Source organism: Mustela nivalis, assembly GCF_964662115.1.
Source record: "Mustela nivalis genome assembly, chromosome: 9".
NCBI lineage: Eukaryota > Metazoa > Chordata > Mammalia > Carnivora > Mustelidae > Mustela > Mustela nivalis.
The window spans coordinates 32,762,883-32,784,108 of record NC_139028.1 but is presented as its reverse complement, the minus strand read 5'-3'; the positions used below and the strand labels follow the sequence as shown (position 1 = coordinate 32,784,108).

Genomic DNA, 21,226 nt, shown 5'->3' with positions numbered 1-21,226 from the left:
CCCTTTCCTACATGCTGGCCCCACTGTGAGGCAGGCCTTCCCTCCTATCTACTAACAAATTCTATTCATTCTTCAAGAGCCAGCCCCAACACCATTTTCTTTGTGAGGTCCTCTAAGAGCCACTGAATATTATTACCACAATTTCTTCTTATATAATCCCAAAGATCAATATACATTGATATATAATCCATTACCCATTACAACCCTTCCCATACTGCATCAGAATCATTTGCTTATCCCTGCCCGTCCCCCTATAAAATGTAAGCCTCTTGAGAACCTCAGGACAAGTGGTTTCTTCTATATCTCATTCAATAAATATGGAGCTTAGTGTCCTAACTCTGCCACTTACAAGTTGAAAGAACACATGCTAGATCTTAACTTCTTTAGCCCTCAGCTTCCTCATACACAAAAGAATGCAATAATTTAATATAATTCATAATGCTGTGATGAAGAATAAATAAGATGATACAGGGGCGCCTGGGTGGCTCAGTGGGTTAAGCCGCTGCCTTCGGCTCAGGTCATGATCTCAGGGTCCTGGGATGGAGTCCGCATCGGGCTCTCTGCTCAGCAGGGGGCCTGCTTCCCTCTCTCTGCCTGCCTCTCAGTCTACTTGTGATTTCTCTCTGTCAAATAAATAAATAAAATCTTAAAAAAAAAAATAAGATGATACAAGTGAAGCCCCAACATAATACTTGTATATAGTTATCCTAAGAGATGGCTGTTATTATTACATGTATGTCAAGCACTTACTAAATGCAAGGTCGATTAAGGCCTACTCTCAAGGTCCTTAGAGTATAAGCCAAGAGATAGATAACACTTTGTGCAATGTCAGAAGGACATAGAGGATGCCAGAGGAACATGAAATGGGGCATCTTCTATTAAGCCTAGAAGTCATTCTAGGAGGAAGGGCTGACAAGGGTTGAATCTGGGACCAGAGTTGTCAAGGATAGTCTAATGATGTCCTCCAAGTGAGACATGAGGCTGGCCTGCAGTAAGGTAGCTGCAGTGGAAAGGAACATTTAGGAAGTGGGCATTTAGGAAGACAATTAGGAAGTGGAATCAAATCATGTGACTCACTGAATGATGAGATGTAGGGGTCCAGGTCAGGGAGGACTCAAAATGTGCACAGATTCAGGAGAAGTTTAAGTATATAGATTTTTTTTTTCAGGAGCCATCAATATGCTTGTTTATAACTGAAGCAATGTGAAAGCATGTTTTTACCCAGGGAAAATGGATGAAATGAGCCAAACAGAGACCTGCAAGAAGCACCACACTTTAAGGCTAAAGGAGCAAAATTTGCCTGGGAGGGACACCAAGAGGGAACAGCCAGAGAGAGAAAAGGAACCCAGCACAGAAGCAGAGAAAAGAATGTTCTTGATATTCTTCATGCCTGATACCTGGTAGATAAAACAGGTATTTGTGGAATAAACGATTGAATCACTGAATTTAAGTGGCCCACTTAAAGCTGAAGACACATGAAATTCCTTTCATAGGAATAAGAACTTATCTATATTTCACCCTCAGAGTCTATGGGGTACTTATTATCATGGACAGAGGGATCTTGGCATTCAGTAGAAGAGTAGGGAAACAAAAGGCTAGCTGAACCTCTTTTTCCAGCTAGAACCATGGAGGGTCCGGAAGAGAAGAAAAAGAATGTTCTGTTGTGCCAGAAACCCTTAAAAAGAAGCGAAGGAATTTCGCAGAGTTGAAGATCAAGCATCTGAGGAAGAAGTGTGCTCAAAAGATGCTTCGAAAGGCAAGGAGGAAGCTTATCTATGAAAAAGCTAAGCATTACCACAAGGAATATAGACAGATGTACAGAACTGAGATTTGAATGGCGAGGATGGCAAGAAAGCTGGCAACTTCTATGTACCCGTGGAACCCACATTGTCATTTGTCATCAGGATCAGAAGGATCAATGGTGTGAGCCCAAAGGTTTGAAAGGCGTTGCAGCTTCTTCGCCTTCGTCAAATCTTCAATGGCACCTTTGTTAAGCTCAACAAGGCTTCAGTTAACATGTTAAGGATTGTGGAACCACATATAGCATGGGGGTACCCAAACATGAAGTTGGTGAATGAATTGATCTACAAGCATGGTTGTGGCAAAATCAACAAGAAGTGAATTGCCCTGACAGATAGCACATTGATTGCCCAATCTCTTGGTAGATATGGCATCATCTGCATGGAGGATCTGATTCACGAGGTCTATACAGCTGGAAAACGTTTCAAAGAGGCAAATAACTTTTTATGGCCCTTCAAATTATCTTCTCTATGAGGGGAATGAAGAAAAAGACCACCCATTTTGTGGAAGGTAGAGATGCTAGCAACAGGGAAGACCAGATCAACAGGCTTATTCAAAGAATGAACTAAGGTATCTACCATGATTTTTTGTAATCTGGCCAGTTAATAGATGACTGCTCTCAAATGAGGGGGGAAAAAAAGGCTAGCTGAAATCCATCTCATAAATGAAAGAACAGCAGGAAGAAAGCCCAAATGTCCTCAAGACCATCCAGAAAAGGTCAGAGAAACCAAGTAATCCAACAGCTTCACTACTAGTGGAATAGCTGCAACATGAGAGCCACACAAGAAATACTGAGGAGAACAGGACAATTCAAAAGGCACCATGAGGAAACAAAGAATGAAATTCAATGTGAGAACCTTGATGGATCCAAACAAAGACATTCTCGGGACAATTGGGGAAATTTGAATATGTCCTGGATATCTGGTGCTATAATGGGTTTGTTGCTTTATTAGGTATGATAATGGTATCACGCTTATGTAAAATACTGTCTTTTCAGGCCCCTGGTTGGCTCTGTTGGCTAAGGGTCAGAATCTTGATTTCAGTTCAGGTCTTGATCTCAGGGTCATGAGGTTGAGCCCCACGTTGGGCTTCAAACTGGGCGTGGAACCAACTTTAAAAAATAAAATAAAATAAAATAAAGGACTAGCTTTATTCTTAGGAAATGCATGCTAAAGTATTTAGGAGTGAAGTGTCAGATGCAACTTCCAAGTGGTTTGACCAAAAAACAAGTCTCTCTAGGAAAGAGTTGCTGCAAATACTGTAAAATAATAATGGTAGATTCTAAGTAGAGGATATGTGGTTATCTATTACTCTATTCTTTCAAGTTTTATATGTCTGATATTTTTCATGGTAAAAATTTAGGAAAAGAATGAGAAATGTAGTCTCTAGAACCTTGGAAAGTTATCTCCCAAAAGCCATTCTGCAACATCCAGGAAGCAGGAACCACACTGACTCCTGAGGAGCTAGATAAAAGGTAGGAGGCAGAGTCCCAGAAAAGTCCAAAAAAAAAAAAAAATGGGGATACCACATGTATTATTTTAAACATTAAGGAAACAACTATGAGAAGAGTATCCTTAACCTACTTATATTTCAACACAGATTGGGAAAGAACTATGAAAATTCTTTGAGTTATTGATGCAATGTAACTAATTCTAGGTTTAGAGTATAACTAGCTGGCATTGAATAAGCACATTCACACACTTGAATTCACATGATAGCTGTAAGAGTTAGGTACTCTTGGGGTGCCTGGGCGGCTCAGTGGGTTAGGCCTCTGCCTTCGGCTCAGGTCATGATCTCAGGGTCCTGGGATCGAGCCCCACATCAGGCTCTCTGCTCAGCAGGGAGCCTGCTTCCTCCTCTCTCTCTCTCTCTCTCTGCCTGCTTCTCCACCTACTTGTGATCTCTGTCTGTCAAATAAGTAAATAAAATATTTTTTTTAAAAAAGAGTTAGGTACTCTTATTTCCCCTTTTACAGATAAAAGCAACTGAAGCTGTGTCCTCCAGTCAAAAGTCTCAGCTCCTGTTGGGCAGCCCCATCCGCACAAACTTTTCTAACTCTGGTCCTCAAAACCATTGCTCCCTTCACCCTTCAAGGCCAGTGTGGAAACTGAGCCCCACAATTACTAGCCTGGGGTTCTACACTAACTCTTGGGGTTTCCATCCCACACGCAGATCTTTGGAAACGTTTCTCTGTTCTACTGTCTCCTCAGATCATCCTAACTGGAGTGTTCCATCTACTTCCTGCTGGAATCTTAGCTGATAATTGCAATGGGGGTGGCGGTGGAGGACTAGAAAATGCGAATCCTACCCAATAGTAAGGTGAATTAGGAAGCAACCCCAGTTGGTGGAGAAGTAGCTCCTAAAAAAAGAAAGGCAAATTGGCAAACCCCTGAGCATGGTAAAACCACTTGGGAGATTAATTTGGAAATAACCCATGATAAAGTTGAAGAACATACCCCATGGCCCAGAAATTCCAACCCAGAAGCTCTCATATACTACATGCACTGGGAAACATTGACAAGAATTTTCACAGCAGAATTTTTGTATTAGCAAATTCTGAAAATAACCTAAATGCCTGTCATTCACAGCCACATAATGAAGTAATATACCAGACTGAAAAACAAGTAAGGTAGTGCTACATGTATCCCTATGAATGACTCTCACAGACCATCTTTTTTTTTTAGATTTTATTTATTTTTTTGACAGGCAGAGATCACAAGGAGGCAGAGAGGCAGGCAGAGAGAGAGAGAGAGGGAAGCAGGCTTCCTGCTGAGCAGAGAACCCATTGCGGGGCTCGATCCCAGGACCCTGAGATCATGACCTAAGCCGAAGGCAGAGGCTTAACCCAGTGAGCCACCCAGGCACCCCTCCCACGGACCATCTTAAGCAGAGAGAGTGAATTGTTGAAGGTGCTACCCTGCATGTACAGTCGAAAAGCATGCAAAACAAACTGTGCATTGTTTAGGAATGCAGATATACACAGTGAATGGTTGACGGAATGGCTGGGGATAATAAACACCAAATTCAAGATAACGGTTAACTCTGGCAGAGAAGGGAGGGGCATGAAGGGCAGGCATCCTCTGGGAGCGTCAGCTGTATCGGTGATGTTCTAGCTCTCGAACTGAGTGACTAGCACCTGGGCTTCATTTTCTTTCTTTTTTTTTTTTTTAAGATTTTATTTATTTATGTATTTGTCAGAGAGAGAGAGAGAAAGAGAGAGAGAGCACACACACCAGTAGACAGAATGGCAGGCAGAGGCAGAGAGAGAAGCAGGCTCCCTGACGAGCAAGGAGCCTGATGCGGGTCTCGATTCCAGGGCTCTGGGATCATGACCTGAGCTGAAGGCACCAGCTTAACCAACTGAGCCACCCAGGCACCCCTTGGGTTCATTTTCTTATTCTTTGTTCCTTCTGTTTGTTTTAAATACTTAATAAGCATTTTAAGGAAGAGAAGGGAGGAAACAGAAAGACTTCTGGAGGTTTCCAGGGAAAATGAAGAGCGACATGGATTCCTGGACTCCAGTTTTACTCCTCGTCATTCCTTTCTGCCTCCTTGACACTCTAAATAGTTCAAACCATTGGAGGTTTCTGGGGCTTCTTTGAACTCTGGGCTCATTTGATGGCAAGGTGCTTTCAAGAGCCAAACATCAGCCCTAAAAACCTCAAAGACGGCCCACTAGGAAACATACCAAATAAGCAATCGAGTGAATAGGCTTCCTATTAAGAGCTGATGGGGATCAGAGCAAGTTTGGATTAAGAGGTCCTTTAGGAACCATAAAACCTTGCCTCAAGAACATGCTCCTAGGTCATTTGAAGAAATCTTTGGGACAAAAGAAACAGTTGATTGTCTCTCTGCTGTAAGAGGGGCTGGCAAGGCCTCCGAGAGTCCAGCAGAGTAGTGAAGAGCCTGGTTCTGGAAGGAAACAAACACACTCTTGCATCCTGGCTCCCACTCACTAGGCTGGCTTTGCACAGGGTGCTTCATGTTTTGAAAGCCAGATTTCAACATCTGTAAGGCTGGATTGGTCTACCCTTAGATGGTTACAAAGGCCCAATGTGTTTGTAGGCTCCAACAGTGCCTGGACAGAGAAAGGGTCCTCATAGTTCCAGAGAAGATGGGCTCTGCCATCTGTCTCAGGACCAGACTCCCTTGGCATTGCAGACCCAGTCCATAAAGGGTTCTTGAAGAAGCACGTCATCTTCCTGAGTACATCTCCTTAGGCTTCTCAAAGGTTCTTTCCTCAAAATCCTCAACACCAACACCACAACATGAGTACCTGCTAGATCACCCATGATGGAGGTGAGAGGTGTTCTCTGCTGACAGTAGAACCCCTAGTCCCACAAGGTTATCTGGACAGTTGGTCAGAAGTCCCAGACACAGTGGCTTAAACTATTGTGTGTACAGTCTAAGACTGTGGCCCAGATGGGGCAGGGGAAGGGGGTAGGTAGGAGACTGTTTGTAACAACTTAGGGATGCAACTGAAATTTCAACCTCCAACTACTCACGTGACCATATTTTCACCGTTTTCCCAAATCCAATTCTTCGTGAGGAGATTCCCTCTGTCTTCCTCTCTATCTTGCCCTTTCTGCCAAAATAGCTCTCCTTTGGGAACAAATAGTTCTGTTTCTTCTTTGGAATGCCTCTGGAAGCCAGGAACTCTTATCTCCCTCAACAACATTCTGGCCAATGCTTGGAATGTGATTTACATTACTGACCACCATGAGCACAGGAGAACAAAACAAAGAAAGGGCTTCCCAGTAGAGCATGAAGGGGGCAGGGCAGAAAGTGCTGAGGTGGGAGAGAAAGAGTGAGCGCAGAGTTTCTGGGGGAGCAAAGGGTCTGCCCCACTGCCCAAACATTCTGCACACAATGGGGAGCCAGCAACATGTCACTGCAAACCCCATCACTGGGGGTGATGTGGCGGTGTCTGGAGAGGCTGAAAAGAGACCTTCTGCTTTTCTGCGATTTGTTGCTTGGACAGCGGTCTTCGGGGCTGACTCACTCAACAGTGATGGCTGCAAGCCAAGAAGTCACGGAAAGACTCTCAGGGTCACACGCGCTGCCCTTGGCGTGCCAGCTCAGCCTGCTGGGGACCGGCCAGGGCTCATTGGGCAAGGGGAGTGAGGCCCAGGGAGTCAAGACCTTTTTGCAATTATGGAGGTTATTTCCCCACTTGGGCAAGAAAGCATTCCTCTCCTGAGGATGGATGACAAAGCAAATGGTTCCTGCCTCTATCCAAAGGCCAAGGAGGTTAGGAAACCACTCCTTCTTTCTCCAGAAAGCCTAAAAATCCAGGCAGAGTGGTCTGCTCCAGATGCTTCCAGTGTGAAATGCTGTCCCCTCACTTTATTTGGCTCTCAAGGACCGCCCAACTGGCTGCAGGGTGGGACTCCGACTACGCTCCTTCCTCTTTTATTTGTTAAGCTCCTACAACATAAGAAATACACATTTGTCTGCGCCTGGTTCCTGACATTGAACTTCTAAAGCCTTTTAAATTTCCTAAGTAATAAGGGAACAAGCAGCATTTTTTGTTCTGTTTGGTCTTTGACCTTGGTTCCTAACACAGGGCTCCTAAATGCCTGGGTTTCCTGAGTGACAGGAGTGGTTCTTTCCTAGTAAGGTGACTCTGGGTGAGCTTCTGGATAGCTTCAGAATGGGGACTTGTTGCCAGAAAGACAAACACGTGATTAGCTGAGAACTTTCAGCCCAACCCCCACCCCCCAGGGAGAGGAGGCGGACTGGAAATTGCATTAAAAATGAGAATGCCTATATGAGAAGGCCTTCCCCCAAATCCTTAAACCACAGGGTTTGGAGAGCTTTTGCTTTGATGAACACATCAGGAGGGTGACACAGCCCAACTCCACAGGGACAGAAACTCCTTCACTCTGGGACCCTTCCCAACCTTGCCCTGTTTCACTGGGCTCTTCATCTGTATCTTTTATCATATCCTAAATAATAAAACAGTGAACATAAGTAAATGTTTTGTGGGCCAACCCAGCGAATTATCAAACCTTCTAGGGCACCTGGGTGGCTCAGTGAGTTAAGCCTCTGCCTTCAGCTCAGGTCATGATCTTAGAGTCCTAGGATCAAACCCCGCACGGGCTCTTTTTTCAGCAGGGACCCAGGTTCTCCCTCTCTCTCTCGCCTGCCTCTCTGCCTACTTGTGATCTCTCTCTCTCTCTCTCTGTCAAATAAATAAATAAAATCTTAAAAAAAAAAAAAAAAAAAAAAAAAAACCTCTCCCCAGGGACTGTGGGAAAACTCAGTTTTGTAGCTATGTCCATCAGACGTGTGGATACCCCGGGGACCCACTGCTTATGACTAGTGTCCGAGGTGAAGGCAGTCTCTTGGGACGGAGCCCTTAAACCTGATTCTAATTCCAGCTAGTTACCATCAGAAATGATTTAAATTCTAGGACACTCAGTTGGTGTCTGGAGAGTTGGAAAATTGGTTGGCGTGGGAAACACACACACACACACATTTGGTGTCAGAAGCATTGTAAGTAGAGAAACCATTTTCCTTTACCCAGAGACCAACCCGTGGGAATTTTCCTTAGAAAGGTTTTCCTGGCAGTCGCTACAATACAAAACAGAAGGGGTAACAAAAATTAAATAATAAGCCCAAATATGCCAAATGTCTTGAGATGGTTTACAAAGACTTTGAAGCCGCTGACTTCTAGCTTAGACATCAACACGCCTGGTCCCTTCCAGGCCTCCAACTAGGTCATCGTGTCAAGTGGACTTTTCTGACTAGCTTCCCCTTCCACAAGAACCTTCTATCAAGTGCCGAAGCTTTGTCCAATTTCCTACTCGGGCACCCTTGCCCTGGGCCCCAGGTCTACAATCAGCCTGTAAAGAAGTTATTTACCCCATGGCCTTGCCCTGCAGGGAAGGCATGAGAAGAAGCCCGTTCTTCTCTGAATCCCAAACTAAAACCAAACAATCATCTGCCAAAGTGTAAACCGTCACTGTGCTTAGAAACACTGACTGTTAAAGCTGGAAGCACCCTAAAACATTAAATCTACCTTTCTCACTTTGCAGATAGAAAATGGGGGTCCCGGGAGAGGATCTCCGATCTAAGACCAAGGCGAGTTTCTGGACTCCGCGTCGATGTTCTTTAAAACGTGTCACACCACTCCCCTGCTTAGGTATTTGCTAACATTGTCAGACCAAAACAGAGCTAAGAAGAGGGAAACATTCTTCAAACAGGAGGATACCTTCCATCAGGAAACAGGATTTCCTCCTAAGGCAGGTGCCTGGGAGACCCCACTGAAGGGACCCTCCAGCCTCCTCTTGTGCCTTGCCCCCTTCACCACAGTCCCGAGGGGCCTTCTTTCAGACCCTCCTGCACACACACCTGCTCCTTCTGGTCACCAAGCCCTAGCATGCTGCCCCTTGCAGAAAGACTCCCACCCCTCTCAACAGGGCCATGTCCCATCCTCTGCTGGGCTTTCCTGGTCACTCCACCCATACACAGTCCGTACACAGATCCTTGCACCTCCCACATCTGCCACTATTCCGGGTCTTTGGTTCCCAACTGTTTGCCCTACCTCCCCCAGCTGCATGGGACAGAGACAGTGCCTGTCCTTGTCGCTGTGGTACTGTAGCCCCTGGCACGTGGCTGGCACGTGGGCCAGTTCAGCAGTTCTGGGGGATGTCTGCGCAAATGAGGTGAAGTCACGGAAGCAGGACACGGATGTTAAATACTTACAACTTTATTAGGAGCAGGCTGTTGTCCCCGCAGCAGCCAGCTCCCATGTATACACAGTATACACAGCCCAGCCAGGACCTAGGTCCTTCCATCCGTCTGCTGCACGTGGAATGCGAAAGAACCATACACAAAAGGGGGGCTCTGTAAGTGACAGTGTCTAGTGCCTTCGGGAGCCAACTCCCAGGCTGGGAACAACCAAGCCCTTCAGCTCACCCCAGCCCCCTACTCCAACACGGCCAGGCTCACAAGGTTGGACTCCTCCAATCAGTGCACACAAAGGGCAGAGGAGGCAGGGGACTCCTGAGCCCAGATCCTTACTGGTCCACACCCCATGGACGAAGACTCTGGAACCCCCAGAATCTTCCTCGTCTTCTATAGATATGAGATACCACCTTTTCATTCCATCACCAGAAATCTGTACGTTGAGGCTTGTCTCTGCTCAGCCTTGGAGAACATGGTTGGATTAGCAAAATGGTCAAAGATAAGACAAACCTCCCAAGTTGTCTTGGTCATACTTCTTTTAAAAATGAAAAAAAAAAAAAATCATGACAGAAAAGAGCATTTGAGACCCAGCTTGTGTCAGGAACAAGATAGGTCATCTCTCCTCGAAATGATTTCTAAAGCTGCTCTGCTAGGGGACTAGTCTCCCCCACTGATGGCAGCACCCTTCCCCCCCTCCCCATTCCCCTGCCCGCTCTGCACAGCCCCCGCGCCACCCTCTCCTCACCGAGGAGGGGTGCACCAAGCACGGAGAGCAGTGCTATCGTCGGCTAGTGGGGGTCTACATCTGCCCTGGTGCCCTGCGTCCTTTTGATGGTCTCAGCCCCACGGTTTCTCTAGACAGGGAGGAAGATTCCTCCTTGCTTCATTCTCCAGGAATGGCTGCAGCTCTGCTTCAGAGATCCACACGCCCTCTACCCTGCTGTGGGGGTTCCGGTCAAGGGCTCAGCCCAGGGCTGGGCTGGGATTAGAGCACCATCCCAGAGGTTTACCTGAATGGCTGGTTTGTGGAGTCTGCCTACTAGGGGAAGCCAAATAAAAGGACTGAGGCCCTTTCTCAGGGAAGACACTTGCCCCCGTATCACCTCACTAAAGTCCAGGACATATTACCTAACTCAGAAGCAGAATCTCCCACATTCGTGCGGGAGCAGCTGCACCCTCAAGAAATACCCTGCTTGACCAAACGCTCTCTCACCCCAGAACATCTTCCCACTTGGAGCGCCAGGAAACACCCTGGTTTCTACAGCCCCAACACGTCTCTAGGATAGACAGGAGTTCCCTTTGGTGGCTGCCAAGTGCCTCTGGGTCAGGTCATTGATTTTCTTTCTTTCTTACTTTCCTTTTTTTTTAGGTCATTGATTGTTGTGTCTCCTGAAGCCTGTCCCCAAGGCACCTGAGATCCTGCTTTCATTTTTGGAGCCCTAGTGGGTGGCCAGGCTCTGGGGGAAGGAAGCCATGTACCACACGCTTATCTTTGTGTCTGGGCAGCTCAGTCTGCAGAGGACAACAGCCAGGTCCACTGGAAGCACCAGAGTCACCACTGCCCCAGGGAAGGGACAGGTGTGTGTACCCAAAGAGCATAGCCTGAGGTAGCAAACAGTGAACCCCATTATCCAACTGCAATGCCATGTGATGTGCCCAAAGCCAGACCACATGTAGCTGTCCAGATGAAGGACCCACCTCCAGGCATATGGATGTTCAGCACCTAACCCTCCTGGGCATCTCCCACGTCCCTCTTAGTGGCCACTCGGAAGGTTCTCTGAGGCAACACAGAGCCCAAGGCAGCAGCCCTATTTATACCTACCTCTCTGGAGGAAGGAGTCATTGAAACTGAGGACTTCTCCCCATCCCAGGGTGACATTGCCCCAAACCTCAAGCCCAGTCCCAGTGACACAGAACATTCTAGGCCACTGCTCAAGCTCCCTGTTTCACCACAGAATCCATCATCCCTTCCATCTTTTTTCAATGGTCCAATCCTTCCTGAAGAAGGCAATGGACTCCTTATTGACTCCCAGTACCTATTTGCAAAGCCTCAGCGAGCACGTACTTGGAAGCCCTCCACCCAGCCTAATGTCCTGGACAACACAGGAAGAAGAGGCAGCTCTTGACGGAGGGTCAGGAGTAGAAGGAAGATGAGAAAGCTCCGGACTCCCCCTACACATAAACCTCTTCCCAGACTTGTTATTCCTCACCCCACTCTCCTACCAGTTTCTGCCCACACCAGCCATTGTTTTTTTCATTAGTCAGTCCTGGTCAGTCAGAAAGGAAAGGCGGGCTGACAGCACCATAGAAACCTGCCTTGTTCAGAAACGGCTTAGAGCCCCCGGGGCCACCTGAGGGTGCCAAGCTGCTGGGCCATGGCTCTTCCAGCAGCCTGTGGCCTCCCTTACGGGGGCCAAGGTCCCTGAAGTTCTGCCTGGGAGGTGCCCATCCTCCAGGTCCCTCGGAAACTGGGCCCCAGAGCCTCTGCCCAGTGCCCGCACCTCTCAGCCTCTCCCAGAGACTGGGCCCTGGAGGAGCCGGGCGTGAGGTAGACTGTGCGTTAGTCACTTGGCTTCCCCCGCCCAGGCCAGGGAGGAGGAAGGGACCTCTTAGCCCTGCCCATGGTCCTTGTCCCTGGAAGTGAGTGACGTTATGGCCTTGACACCCGGCCACCGCCCTCTGCCCATGGCTCCAGCTGGCCAGAGCCCTGGCAGCACCAATGGGGCGGAGAGTGAGGAGGAGAAAAGGACAGTCCCATTCAGCACGGCCTCAAGACACAGAAGTCCAGCTCCTGGGGCTTCCGGCGCAGGTTGCACTGGTCCCGGGCCAGCAGCCGCCCTCCAGGGCCCAAACACTTGAGCGGACGCCTCTTAAATCCCCGGCCACAGCTCTTGGAGCAGGGCGACCAGGCGCCGACCTCCCAGGTCGGGCAGGGTTCCCCACAGGCTCTCATCTCCACTGGCCGATGGGCTGCATCACAGGCAGACGTGGAGCGTGGCCCTGGGGGCCCACGACAGTCGACCGCCCTCTTCTGCAGGCCACTGCCACAGCTCACAGAGCAAGGCCCCCAGCTGCCTGCCACCCAGCGCGCCAGGGGCCTGTCGTCCTGCTGTTCCACTTGATTGGAGAGGCTGAGGACACTGTTGTGGTGCACCGAGGAGCCACGGGGGTCCTTGGGGTGGGAGGCCTTGTCCTCCCAAGGCTCTTTGGGAAGGTAGAAGGAATAGCGGACCCGGGGTGGTGTCATCTTGCCCACGGAGAGGACCTCCACAGTCAGGGGCTCCAGGATGGGCCGGGAGGCCTGCAGGCTCTCCACCGCCGTCCCCGTGCCACTGTAGCGCAGTAGGCTGCCCTTTACCACCAGGTCCCGCTCCACGGCCGACACCACGAAGTGCCCATTGAGCAGGTACTTGCCTTGGCTGTTCTTCAGGGCCAGGTAGTTGTCGTCTCCAACCAGCCCCTTGTAGCCACGCTGGCGGATGTCAATGCTCGAGGCACCCGCAGGGATGGCCACCACAAAATTGTAGCCATGCCTGTGGTGGAAAAGGGGATTGTGCCTTAGACAGATGCCTGGACGTAAGGCCCTCTCTCCCAAAATAGTCACGGCTGATTCCCCTTTCAGAAACCCAAGCTGGCAGAGAACAAAGACTAGGCAGATGGCTTCAACTGCCCCTCAGGAAGTCGGGAGGCACACAAACTGAAAGACGATATGAGATTGTCACCACATCATCTAGAGTTACACACCCTGACTGTGTGCGACCTTTTTTATTCAGGTCAAAATCATAACTATGATTGTCATAATCACGAGATTATGAGATCATGACCTGAGCCGAAACCAAGAGTCTGACGCTCAACCGACAGTCCACCCAGGGGCCTCTATACTGTGGTAAATCCTAAGGCAAAGTAAAGCCAAGGTTTTAGAGCCAGACCCATCCCTACCACTGGCCTAGCTGTTGGCCTTGGATAAGTCTCTAAGCTTCTCAGTGCCTCACCTGGAAAATGAAGATCATAATCACATATACCTCATTAAAGCCCATAAAGCCTATGGCCTAGGGCCTGCCACCCAGTAAGCACTAAATATGTATTAACTGTGAGAAGGAGGAGAGGAGGGGAAGAAGATAAGTCTACAGTCCCTGAGTCCAAGGCTGGGGCCAGACACCATTCTGAGACACACTGGCCCTGCAGTCGGGCCCCCAGATCAAGCCTTGGATACCAGCTCCATGGTGGCTCAAGCATATTCATCTCTCTGGGTTCCGGTGTCCTCATCTATACAATGAGGAGGTCAAACTAGATGCTTTCTAAGGCTCCTACCAGCCCTACTAGTCTACAAAGGGGGCACCTGCCATTTAGCCAGTGAAGCAAGTCTGGGAATATTTACCTTTAATTCTCCACTTGGCCTCCCCCTCAGATCCCTGTGAATGCCATCCACTTGCAGTGCCCCCAGTTCCCAGAAAAGCTGCCCAGCTAGGGGCCCAGCAGAGTGCACTGTGTCCAGAGGGGGCAGCGGAGACTCCTGGATAGCCATCTAGACCTTGGACTCCCAACTTTTCAGAGCCCACCATATCCCTGCTCAACTCTCTGCTTCCCCCAGATTCTTCCAGACCATGGGTCAGGACTTTCCAAGGAGCACATTCCCCTTGAAAATATAAGGGAATATGCTGGACTTCAGAAAGCCAGGAACCCCAGCTCTGGAGGTAGGAATTGGAGAGACCTATAGACATTTCTTCAGCTGACCCTACACACATCTCCCAGGAAGAGGGAATTCTTTGGTCTTGGCCCCCTGCTCTGCTGTTTATTGCCGTTCTCAACTCAGTCTCACCCCTGGGGACAGGGTCTCAGCCTCTGTGAGATGGGGAGGCTGTCACATGTGTCTCTAGGCTTGTTTTGTTTTGTGATCGTCATCATGAACACTTAGTGAGCATTTATTATGTACCAAGTAAAATGCTTAGCATTTTAACACCTTCATCTTCACAACAGCACAACAGGAAATATATTCATGTCATACCTACTGTATAAATGAGCAAATCCAGCATTCCAAAGATTGTGTCACATGTTCAAGGTCATCCAGAAAATGGGGAACTGAGATTTGAACACAGGTGAGTCTCACTCTAGAATTCTAGACAGACCATAATGACCCTCTGCCATCTCCTTAACTAGCATCTCCTGTTCAGTAGTGGACTTACCAAGCATTCATCTCTGCTTGACAGATGAATGGATAAAGGAATGAATAAATGAATGAATGAATGAACGTCATACCCTCAGAGGAAGAGTCCGAGTGGCCTCTCCAGTAAGGGCACTGCTGGTTTACCCCACTCTGACCCAAGCTTTCATCACCTAGGACAGCTGCCCTCAGCCCTCCTCCCCCTGCTCCAGGACCCAGAACTCACATGGGCTTGGTGAAGAGGCCTGTCACCTTCTTACAGCTCTTATTGTCGCCCCCACACACCCCACACTTGTCGAATTTCTTCTTGGAGCCCAGGTTCCCGTCACAGCCAGCCTTGATGCACTTGCCTTGGACACAGACCGAGGTGGAGTCAGGAGTACACAGTGTACCATCCACCACCTGCAGTGGCCCCAGTGGGGGAGAAAAGGAGAGAGGGGCAGCTCAGCCGGATGCCTCTCCAGAGACTTTCTCTCCGCTTTGGTCTCCTGCCCCACACCCACTCACCTTCGGCGCCAACACATAGAAGTAGCCAGTGCCATTGGCTCGGCAGATGAGCTTGCACTTGTCCCGAGGAGAAACGCCGGAGTACTTGGGCACCCATGCCACGGCAAGGGTAAGCCGGTTGGTGCTGTGGTTATAGCCATTGAAAGCCTCACACTGCTCCTCCCGGAAGCTCTTGCTGGAAGCTGAGGAGGGAGGAAGCACAGGCAGGAAGCTAAAGGGAGGGGCAGTGCTGGGATTGCCCTCGCCAGGATGCTCAGCTGCCTGTGGTTCCAACAGCCCTTCCCCTCAGCCAAGTTACCCTCATCACTGACGCCACCCCATCTCAAAGAACTAAAGTAGACTAGGACCAAAGGATGCAGGTCGCAGACGACCATGCCTCCCCCAGGAGCTCTGCCAACTTCCCCAGTGATCTGACCTCCAATTCTCCATCTGGGATAACAGGTACCCCTGAGAGTTTGGGACTATCAAACCCCTCAGGAGTCTTTTGAAACTATTTTCAGGATGTTATTAAGTGGATAAAATAAATTACATAGGTTCCAAACAATACCAATTATACTGATAGACAACTATCAATATATATTGAAACATATTTGTGATATTTGTGCTTGTTAATCCAGTTCATAAGATACAACAATTCTAATAACCACTGTCATTTTCAAGTCATGACGCAAATAAATGACATTCTGAGAAATCCCACCAACTGAAATGTCATATAGAAATATCCATGATTTCCATTGGTGACAAAGTCACAGGTACTGCTAATAGTATTACAGTTTGTTGCCTAATTAGAAGACATAATAAATTGTAGATAGAAACAGCAGCAAAATAATATTAAACTCTAATTGAAGGAAATAAAAAATTTAAATTAAAAGAGGCTAGTAAAAATAGAGATGTAATTTCCTTTCCTCCCAAGCTCATGGACCCTGGATAAAGAACTCCTGCTCATGAAGGTGGGCTTGTGAGTTCTTAAATAAGGGTAGATCTAGTGCATCATTCCCTTGGTGCACTTAGGTTCCCAGCCTAAGCATCAAGAATAAAACACCCCTGCCCAAGGGGAGTGGGCAAAGAAGTGATCCCAAGAGGAATCTATCTGCTCTTCTGTACTTCCAGAATTGGCCCTAGAGGAAAGAATCTTGATTGCAGTAATCTGCAGCCATGAAGTGGGGGAAAAGGGGAGGGAGAGGGGCCGTCCCCTCCTCACCTGAGCTGGGGCAGGGCTCCAGGTTGCAGGATCGGTATTTCACTCTCACTCCCTCACAGTACTTGCCCCCATTGGCAGGGGTAGGGTTGTTGCACTGCCTCTGGGCCAGCTGCACGCCCCCGCCGCAGGTGCGTGAGCAGGTTCCATAGGGCTCCCACTTGGCCCAGGAGCCGTCCACCTATAAGAAAGAGTCTGTCATACTCATGCAGGGGTTGAGCTGCACATCCACACTCTAACCCTGCAGAAGGGTTACACGGGTACAGCCTCATGGTCCCATCCCACCAGAAGGAAATCCACTGTGCATCACACGGGGGAAGAGGGAAAATAGCAAGCAAACGGTCAGCACACACAGTGCCCAGGCAACACTTCAACATGGTAATTAACCTGTGCCAACTGCACCCAGTTATAAATGAGGCTGCTCAGAAGAGAGGCCCCTTTGGGCTCTGGAGTCGGATGGCCAAGTTCTATCATTGCCTCTGTCCTCACCATATGGGTGGTCTTGGGCAAGTAGTAAAACCTCTTTAAATTTCAAGGGCTTTATCTGCAAAAATGGGGCCAATAATACTCAGGTGTGAGATCAGACAGAACTTTAAATGATGCAACATGTATGAAAATTCCTAGCACTGTGCTTGCCACGGAACAAAAGTTCAGAGGTTCTCCGTACCTACTACTGTTGGAGACACAAATCTCTTAATCTGAGGCAGCAGCAGCCCCCAGGCTTGCCAGGAAACCTTGTTGCCCTAGATATCTGGATATTTTTCTTTGTCAGTGTTCCATAATTCTGACTTCTCTCCCAACCAGACTTAACCAGATGTTCAGCTTAATCAGGAGCTGAATCTGAGAAAGTTTCACTCGAAGAGGTTCTAGTGTTTGTGCTCGGAGGAGATGAAGATAGGAAACTACAAAGCAATCCTAAAACTCTATTTGGCTTCGAGGTGAATGATGCAGTGTTGTTTCATTTTTTAAGAGGGTGGGGAAGGGGTCGAAAATGTATCTTCATTATGTTTTTCTTAGGATGCCAGCAAAGCGAGTTTTCATCCCCTGAACGCACATCAGTTGGGCAACAGGGGAAGCAGCCCAGTTGTACAAGCCTGGGATTAAAATGTTGTCAGGCATCCTCCAAAGAGACTAACCCGCGTGGAGCTGATCAGGAACTGGCTGCATGTCACGTAAATACATTAGTTTATGCACACATGCAGCATAGTCCGTCTCCCTGGTCGGATAGCTCTTGTGTCACTGTGTCAACATGTCTCTCCTCCTGTGAGAGAAACACTGGCCCATAGCCCTACTTCCTCCTCCAGCCAGCGCCCCACCTCATTCCAGCCTTTCATTCCCTAGGAGTGTCTACATCTGCTCTTTGCGCCTCCTCCCTCCTCAGTGCCTTGCACCATGGGCTTGGTCCCCATCACACCAGGGAAGCTGCTCTTTCAAAGGTCTGAGATGACCCTCCATAGACTAGAAGAGTCTGTGCTTAGACCTCGCTATCTCCAGTTTTCCTTCAGTTCTTCACATTGTCTCTGTGGCTTCTGAGATGATGCTGTGTGGTGGTGGTGGTTGTTACTTTTGTTTTTACCCTGGTATCACCTGTACCTACAGAAAACATTCATCCCCCAGAAAACACTCCTGCCCTACCACGTGCCATTCATTCACCAAATATTTGTTGCATTCTCACTAATGCCTGGCACCTTGTGCAGAAAATCCCTGCTCTCCCAGTGACTGCAATCCAGCAGAAGAAACTAAAGATAAGCCTGTGCTTATAGGAGGGGTCAAATGCAGGTGGGAGAGGGGGAGGTGAGCTGCTCTATATTACAGGGGTCACGGAGCTTCATTGCAGAGGTGACCCTAGTGAAAAGATCTGAAGGAAGTACAAGAGGGAGTTGAGCAGATATGAGGGCAAGAATATTCCAGACAGAAGGAGCAGTGCAAAGACGCTAGGGACAAGCCTAGAGTACTCCAGCCTCACAAGAGGAAGAGAAGCAGGAGATGAAGGCAGAGATAGGGCTCACCATCCTGAGCAGAGAGGAGAGCCCCTGAAGAGTTCTGAGCATGGGCATGACCTGAGCTACATTGTAAATGATCCTTCCCGCTGCTATGGTGGGAACAATCTGTAAGAAGACCGGCAGCAAGGAGATCACTTAGGGTACAAGACCAATCATCCAAAGTAGCTTGGAGCAGGGTGACTGCAGATAAGATGGTTAAAAAAAAAAAAAAAAAAAAAAAGACTCAATTCTGGCTCTGTTTTGAAGATAGAGTCAACAGGAGTTACTGAAATATCAGAGGGATGGATGTGAGAGAAAAGAGGGTTGGCCCAAGCAGTGGGCGGATGGGAGCTCGGTCTTACACACGTCATGTTTAGGATGCTTATCGGTTATCCGGATGGAAGTGTTAAGATTCAATGAGATGTGCCCATCTGTAGTTCAGGACAGAGGTCTGGGCTGGAGATACAAATCTGGGGGACTTCAACATATAAATGTAAGTGATACTTAAAGTCTTTGGTCTAGATCACCAAAGAGGTCAGTGTGATAGGGAGGAGGGCTAAGGACAGTGCTAGAATGCCCAACATTGGAAAAACGAGAGTATGAGGAAGACCCAGTGAAGGGGACCAGAAGGGGCAGCCAGTAAGGGGGTGGGGGGGAAACCAAGACGCAGTGGAGCCCGTGTTCCCAGAGGAGAGGGTAATCAGCTGTGTCAAATGCCGCTAACAGGTCAGGCAATATGAGGAACGATAATCAATCATGGACTTCAGCAGTGTAGAGGCCATTTGGCGACTATAGTGAGAGTTATTTTTAGAGGAAGAGTAGGACTGAAAGCCAGACTGGAATGGGCTCCAGAGAAAAAATGGTAAGACGGGAACCAGAGAGAGCAATTTCATACCACTCTTTCCAGGAACTTTGTGGTAAAGGGAGTCAGAGAGAGAGAGACTGTGATTTATGGAGAGGAAGTAGGATTAGGAGAAGTTTGTTTAAGGTGGGAGGAATTACAGCAAGTCTGTATCCTGATAGGAATGATTCGGCTCGAGAGAGGGGAAATCTGACACTGCAGGAGAGAGACGGAAGAATTAAAGGAGTGCTTTTCTTGAATAGAGGGGATAGTATCCTAAGTGCAAAGCACAGTGCCGGGCCTCCAGTGAGAGCGTGGACAGCTCATCCATCACAAAGGAGGAAAGGTAGAGATTACAGGCACAGAAGTGGGCTGACGGCAGATGTGGAGGTGGGAGCTAGTGGACGTTCTCATGGGATTACTGATTGCTTCTTTTTTCTGAATGAGATAGGAAGAAAGGTCACTGGCTGGAGTGGAAATGAGGAGAACGAGTTGGTAATGGAGGAGAGAGGCAAAGGTGTGACATGGTCGTGCAGGACACGGGGAGAATGAGTGCAGTAAAGCCAATAAAATATGAGATGCCTGCTGAGCGGCATTCCGGGCCCACCTACTTGTCAGGTCATTAGTTTAAACTGAGACTGCTGAGCACGGTTCCGTGTCTCTCTCCAACCACACTCACCCACACTGGCCCAGCTGAACAGGTGGGAGCTGGATTTCACCAGGACGGTAGCTCATCCAAGTGAGTATAGCCAAGAAAGAGAGGCAGGAACATGGGAGCCGCAAGCATACCTGAAGGAGTGGTTGTAACCATGGTCCATGGAATCTCAAGAAGAAGGTGAATGAAGGCATGAGAAGAGCAAGTGGAGCTGAAGAACTGTTGGAGTCCAGACTAAAGGGCCAGACAACAGGGCCTTGGTGGTCAGAGTGCGATTATGGCACCTGAGATTCTGCCGGCAGGGGGGGCTGGGGGGGGCAGCTGGGCGCAAGGAAGCTGTGTGATTAGGAAGATAAGCTTTGTGCTTTGACCTCTGCTGATTAGGGCAGTATCCTCCACGAAGGGCCAGGGTGGAGAAGGGACCGTCCAGAAAAGAGATTGAGGATGTAGTGGATTTTGCTGCTGATGGATCATCTTTCCACAGGCTTCTCAGATCACATTTCCTGTTTCCTATAGCCAATATCCTCTTGGGCAATGTCTTTATCCACTAGACTCATCTTCCCAAGAGAAGGAGCTGGCCATGGCTGGCCTGTCCTCAGGACCGTCTAATTTAAACCCACAGCCTGGTGGTCAAGGCAAGCCCAGACTAGCCCTAAACCATGCCCCCAAAGATCTTTCCCATAGAGCCCCAGCCCGACTAGCCCTCCAGCTTGCCCCACCTCTCTGCCTGTTGAGACCCTCAAGGCTCTCTCTAAACCTGATCTCCTCACCGAAGTTTGTTCAGACCTCTCTAGTCATCATCAGTCTTTCATCCCTTATTCTCCCAGGACATGTTTCACACTTCAGTCTTAACAGAACACACCTTCTCTGTGTCTGGGATCACAGGAACATTTCTAGGTTCCCCACTAGACTGTGAGCCCACTGAGACACGACCCAGGTTTTATTTCTTTTTCTGACGACCACAGTACCTCGCACAGTTCTCTAAACACAGCAGGCTGGTGCCCAATAAAGGGCTAATGGCTTAATTAAATGCATGTTTCCAAAACACAGAAAAAGATCTTACATAATTGTGTATGAAACCCAGCTCAGGGCAGCTGATGAAGTGCTGGCAAATGCTTTTTTATGTTATGGTCTCCGCGTACTACACCCCCAGTCAAGGTGGTCTGCAGCAGAGGCAGGGCTGGGAAAGGGACCATCACCAGGATCAAGGGAGAGGAGGGACATCTTATTCCTGGCTGACAAAGTCCCAATCCCTCTGTGACCCCAACCCCTAACCTGAAGTTTTGATTATATTCAGAGAGCATGTGGGGTTTGGGATTTGTTCCTATTCAACTGATAGTCTTTTTTACCAGAAAAAAAGAAAAGAAAGAAAGAAAGAAAAACTTTTGCT

General features: G+C 48.5%; 1 protein-coding gene and 1 pseudogene across 3 annotated transcripts in view; one reads left to right on the top strand and one right to left on the bottom strand.

The window, feature by feature from the left end:
- Positions 1-1,610: 1,610 nt before the first annotated feature.
- On the top strand, positions 1,611-2,383 carry LOC309873358 (large ribosomal subunit protein uL30 pseudogene; annotated as a pseudogene). Its single transcript has one exon. The product of its transcript is annotated as a large ribosomal subunit protein uL30 pseudogene (transcript).
- Positions 2,384-9,498: 7,115 nt separating this feature from the next.
- ADAMTS15 (ADAM metallopeptidase with thrombospondin type 1 motif 15) overlaps positions 9,499-21,226 on the bottom strand; it is a 26,037-nt gene continuing 14,309 nt past the window's right edge. For both annotated transcript variants that reach the window (XM_082683370.1, XM_082683371.1), the window contains exons 5-8: positions 16,362-16,539; positions 15,161-15,342; positions 14,880-15,055; positions 9,499-13,025 (exon numbers count right to left, since the gene is read on the bottom strand). In XM_082683370.1, the coding sequence (XP_082539496.1) occupies positions 12,251-13,025; positions 14,880-15,055; positions 15,161-15,342; positions 16,362-16,539 (1,311 nt within the window). In that variant the 3' untranslated portion in view covers positions 9,499-12,250. The remainder of the gene's footprint in view (positions 13,026-14,879; positions 15,056-15,160; positions 15,343-16,361; positions 16,540-21,226) is intronic.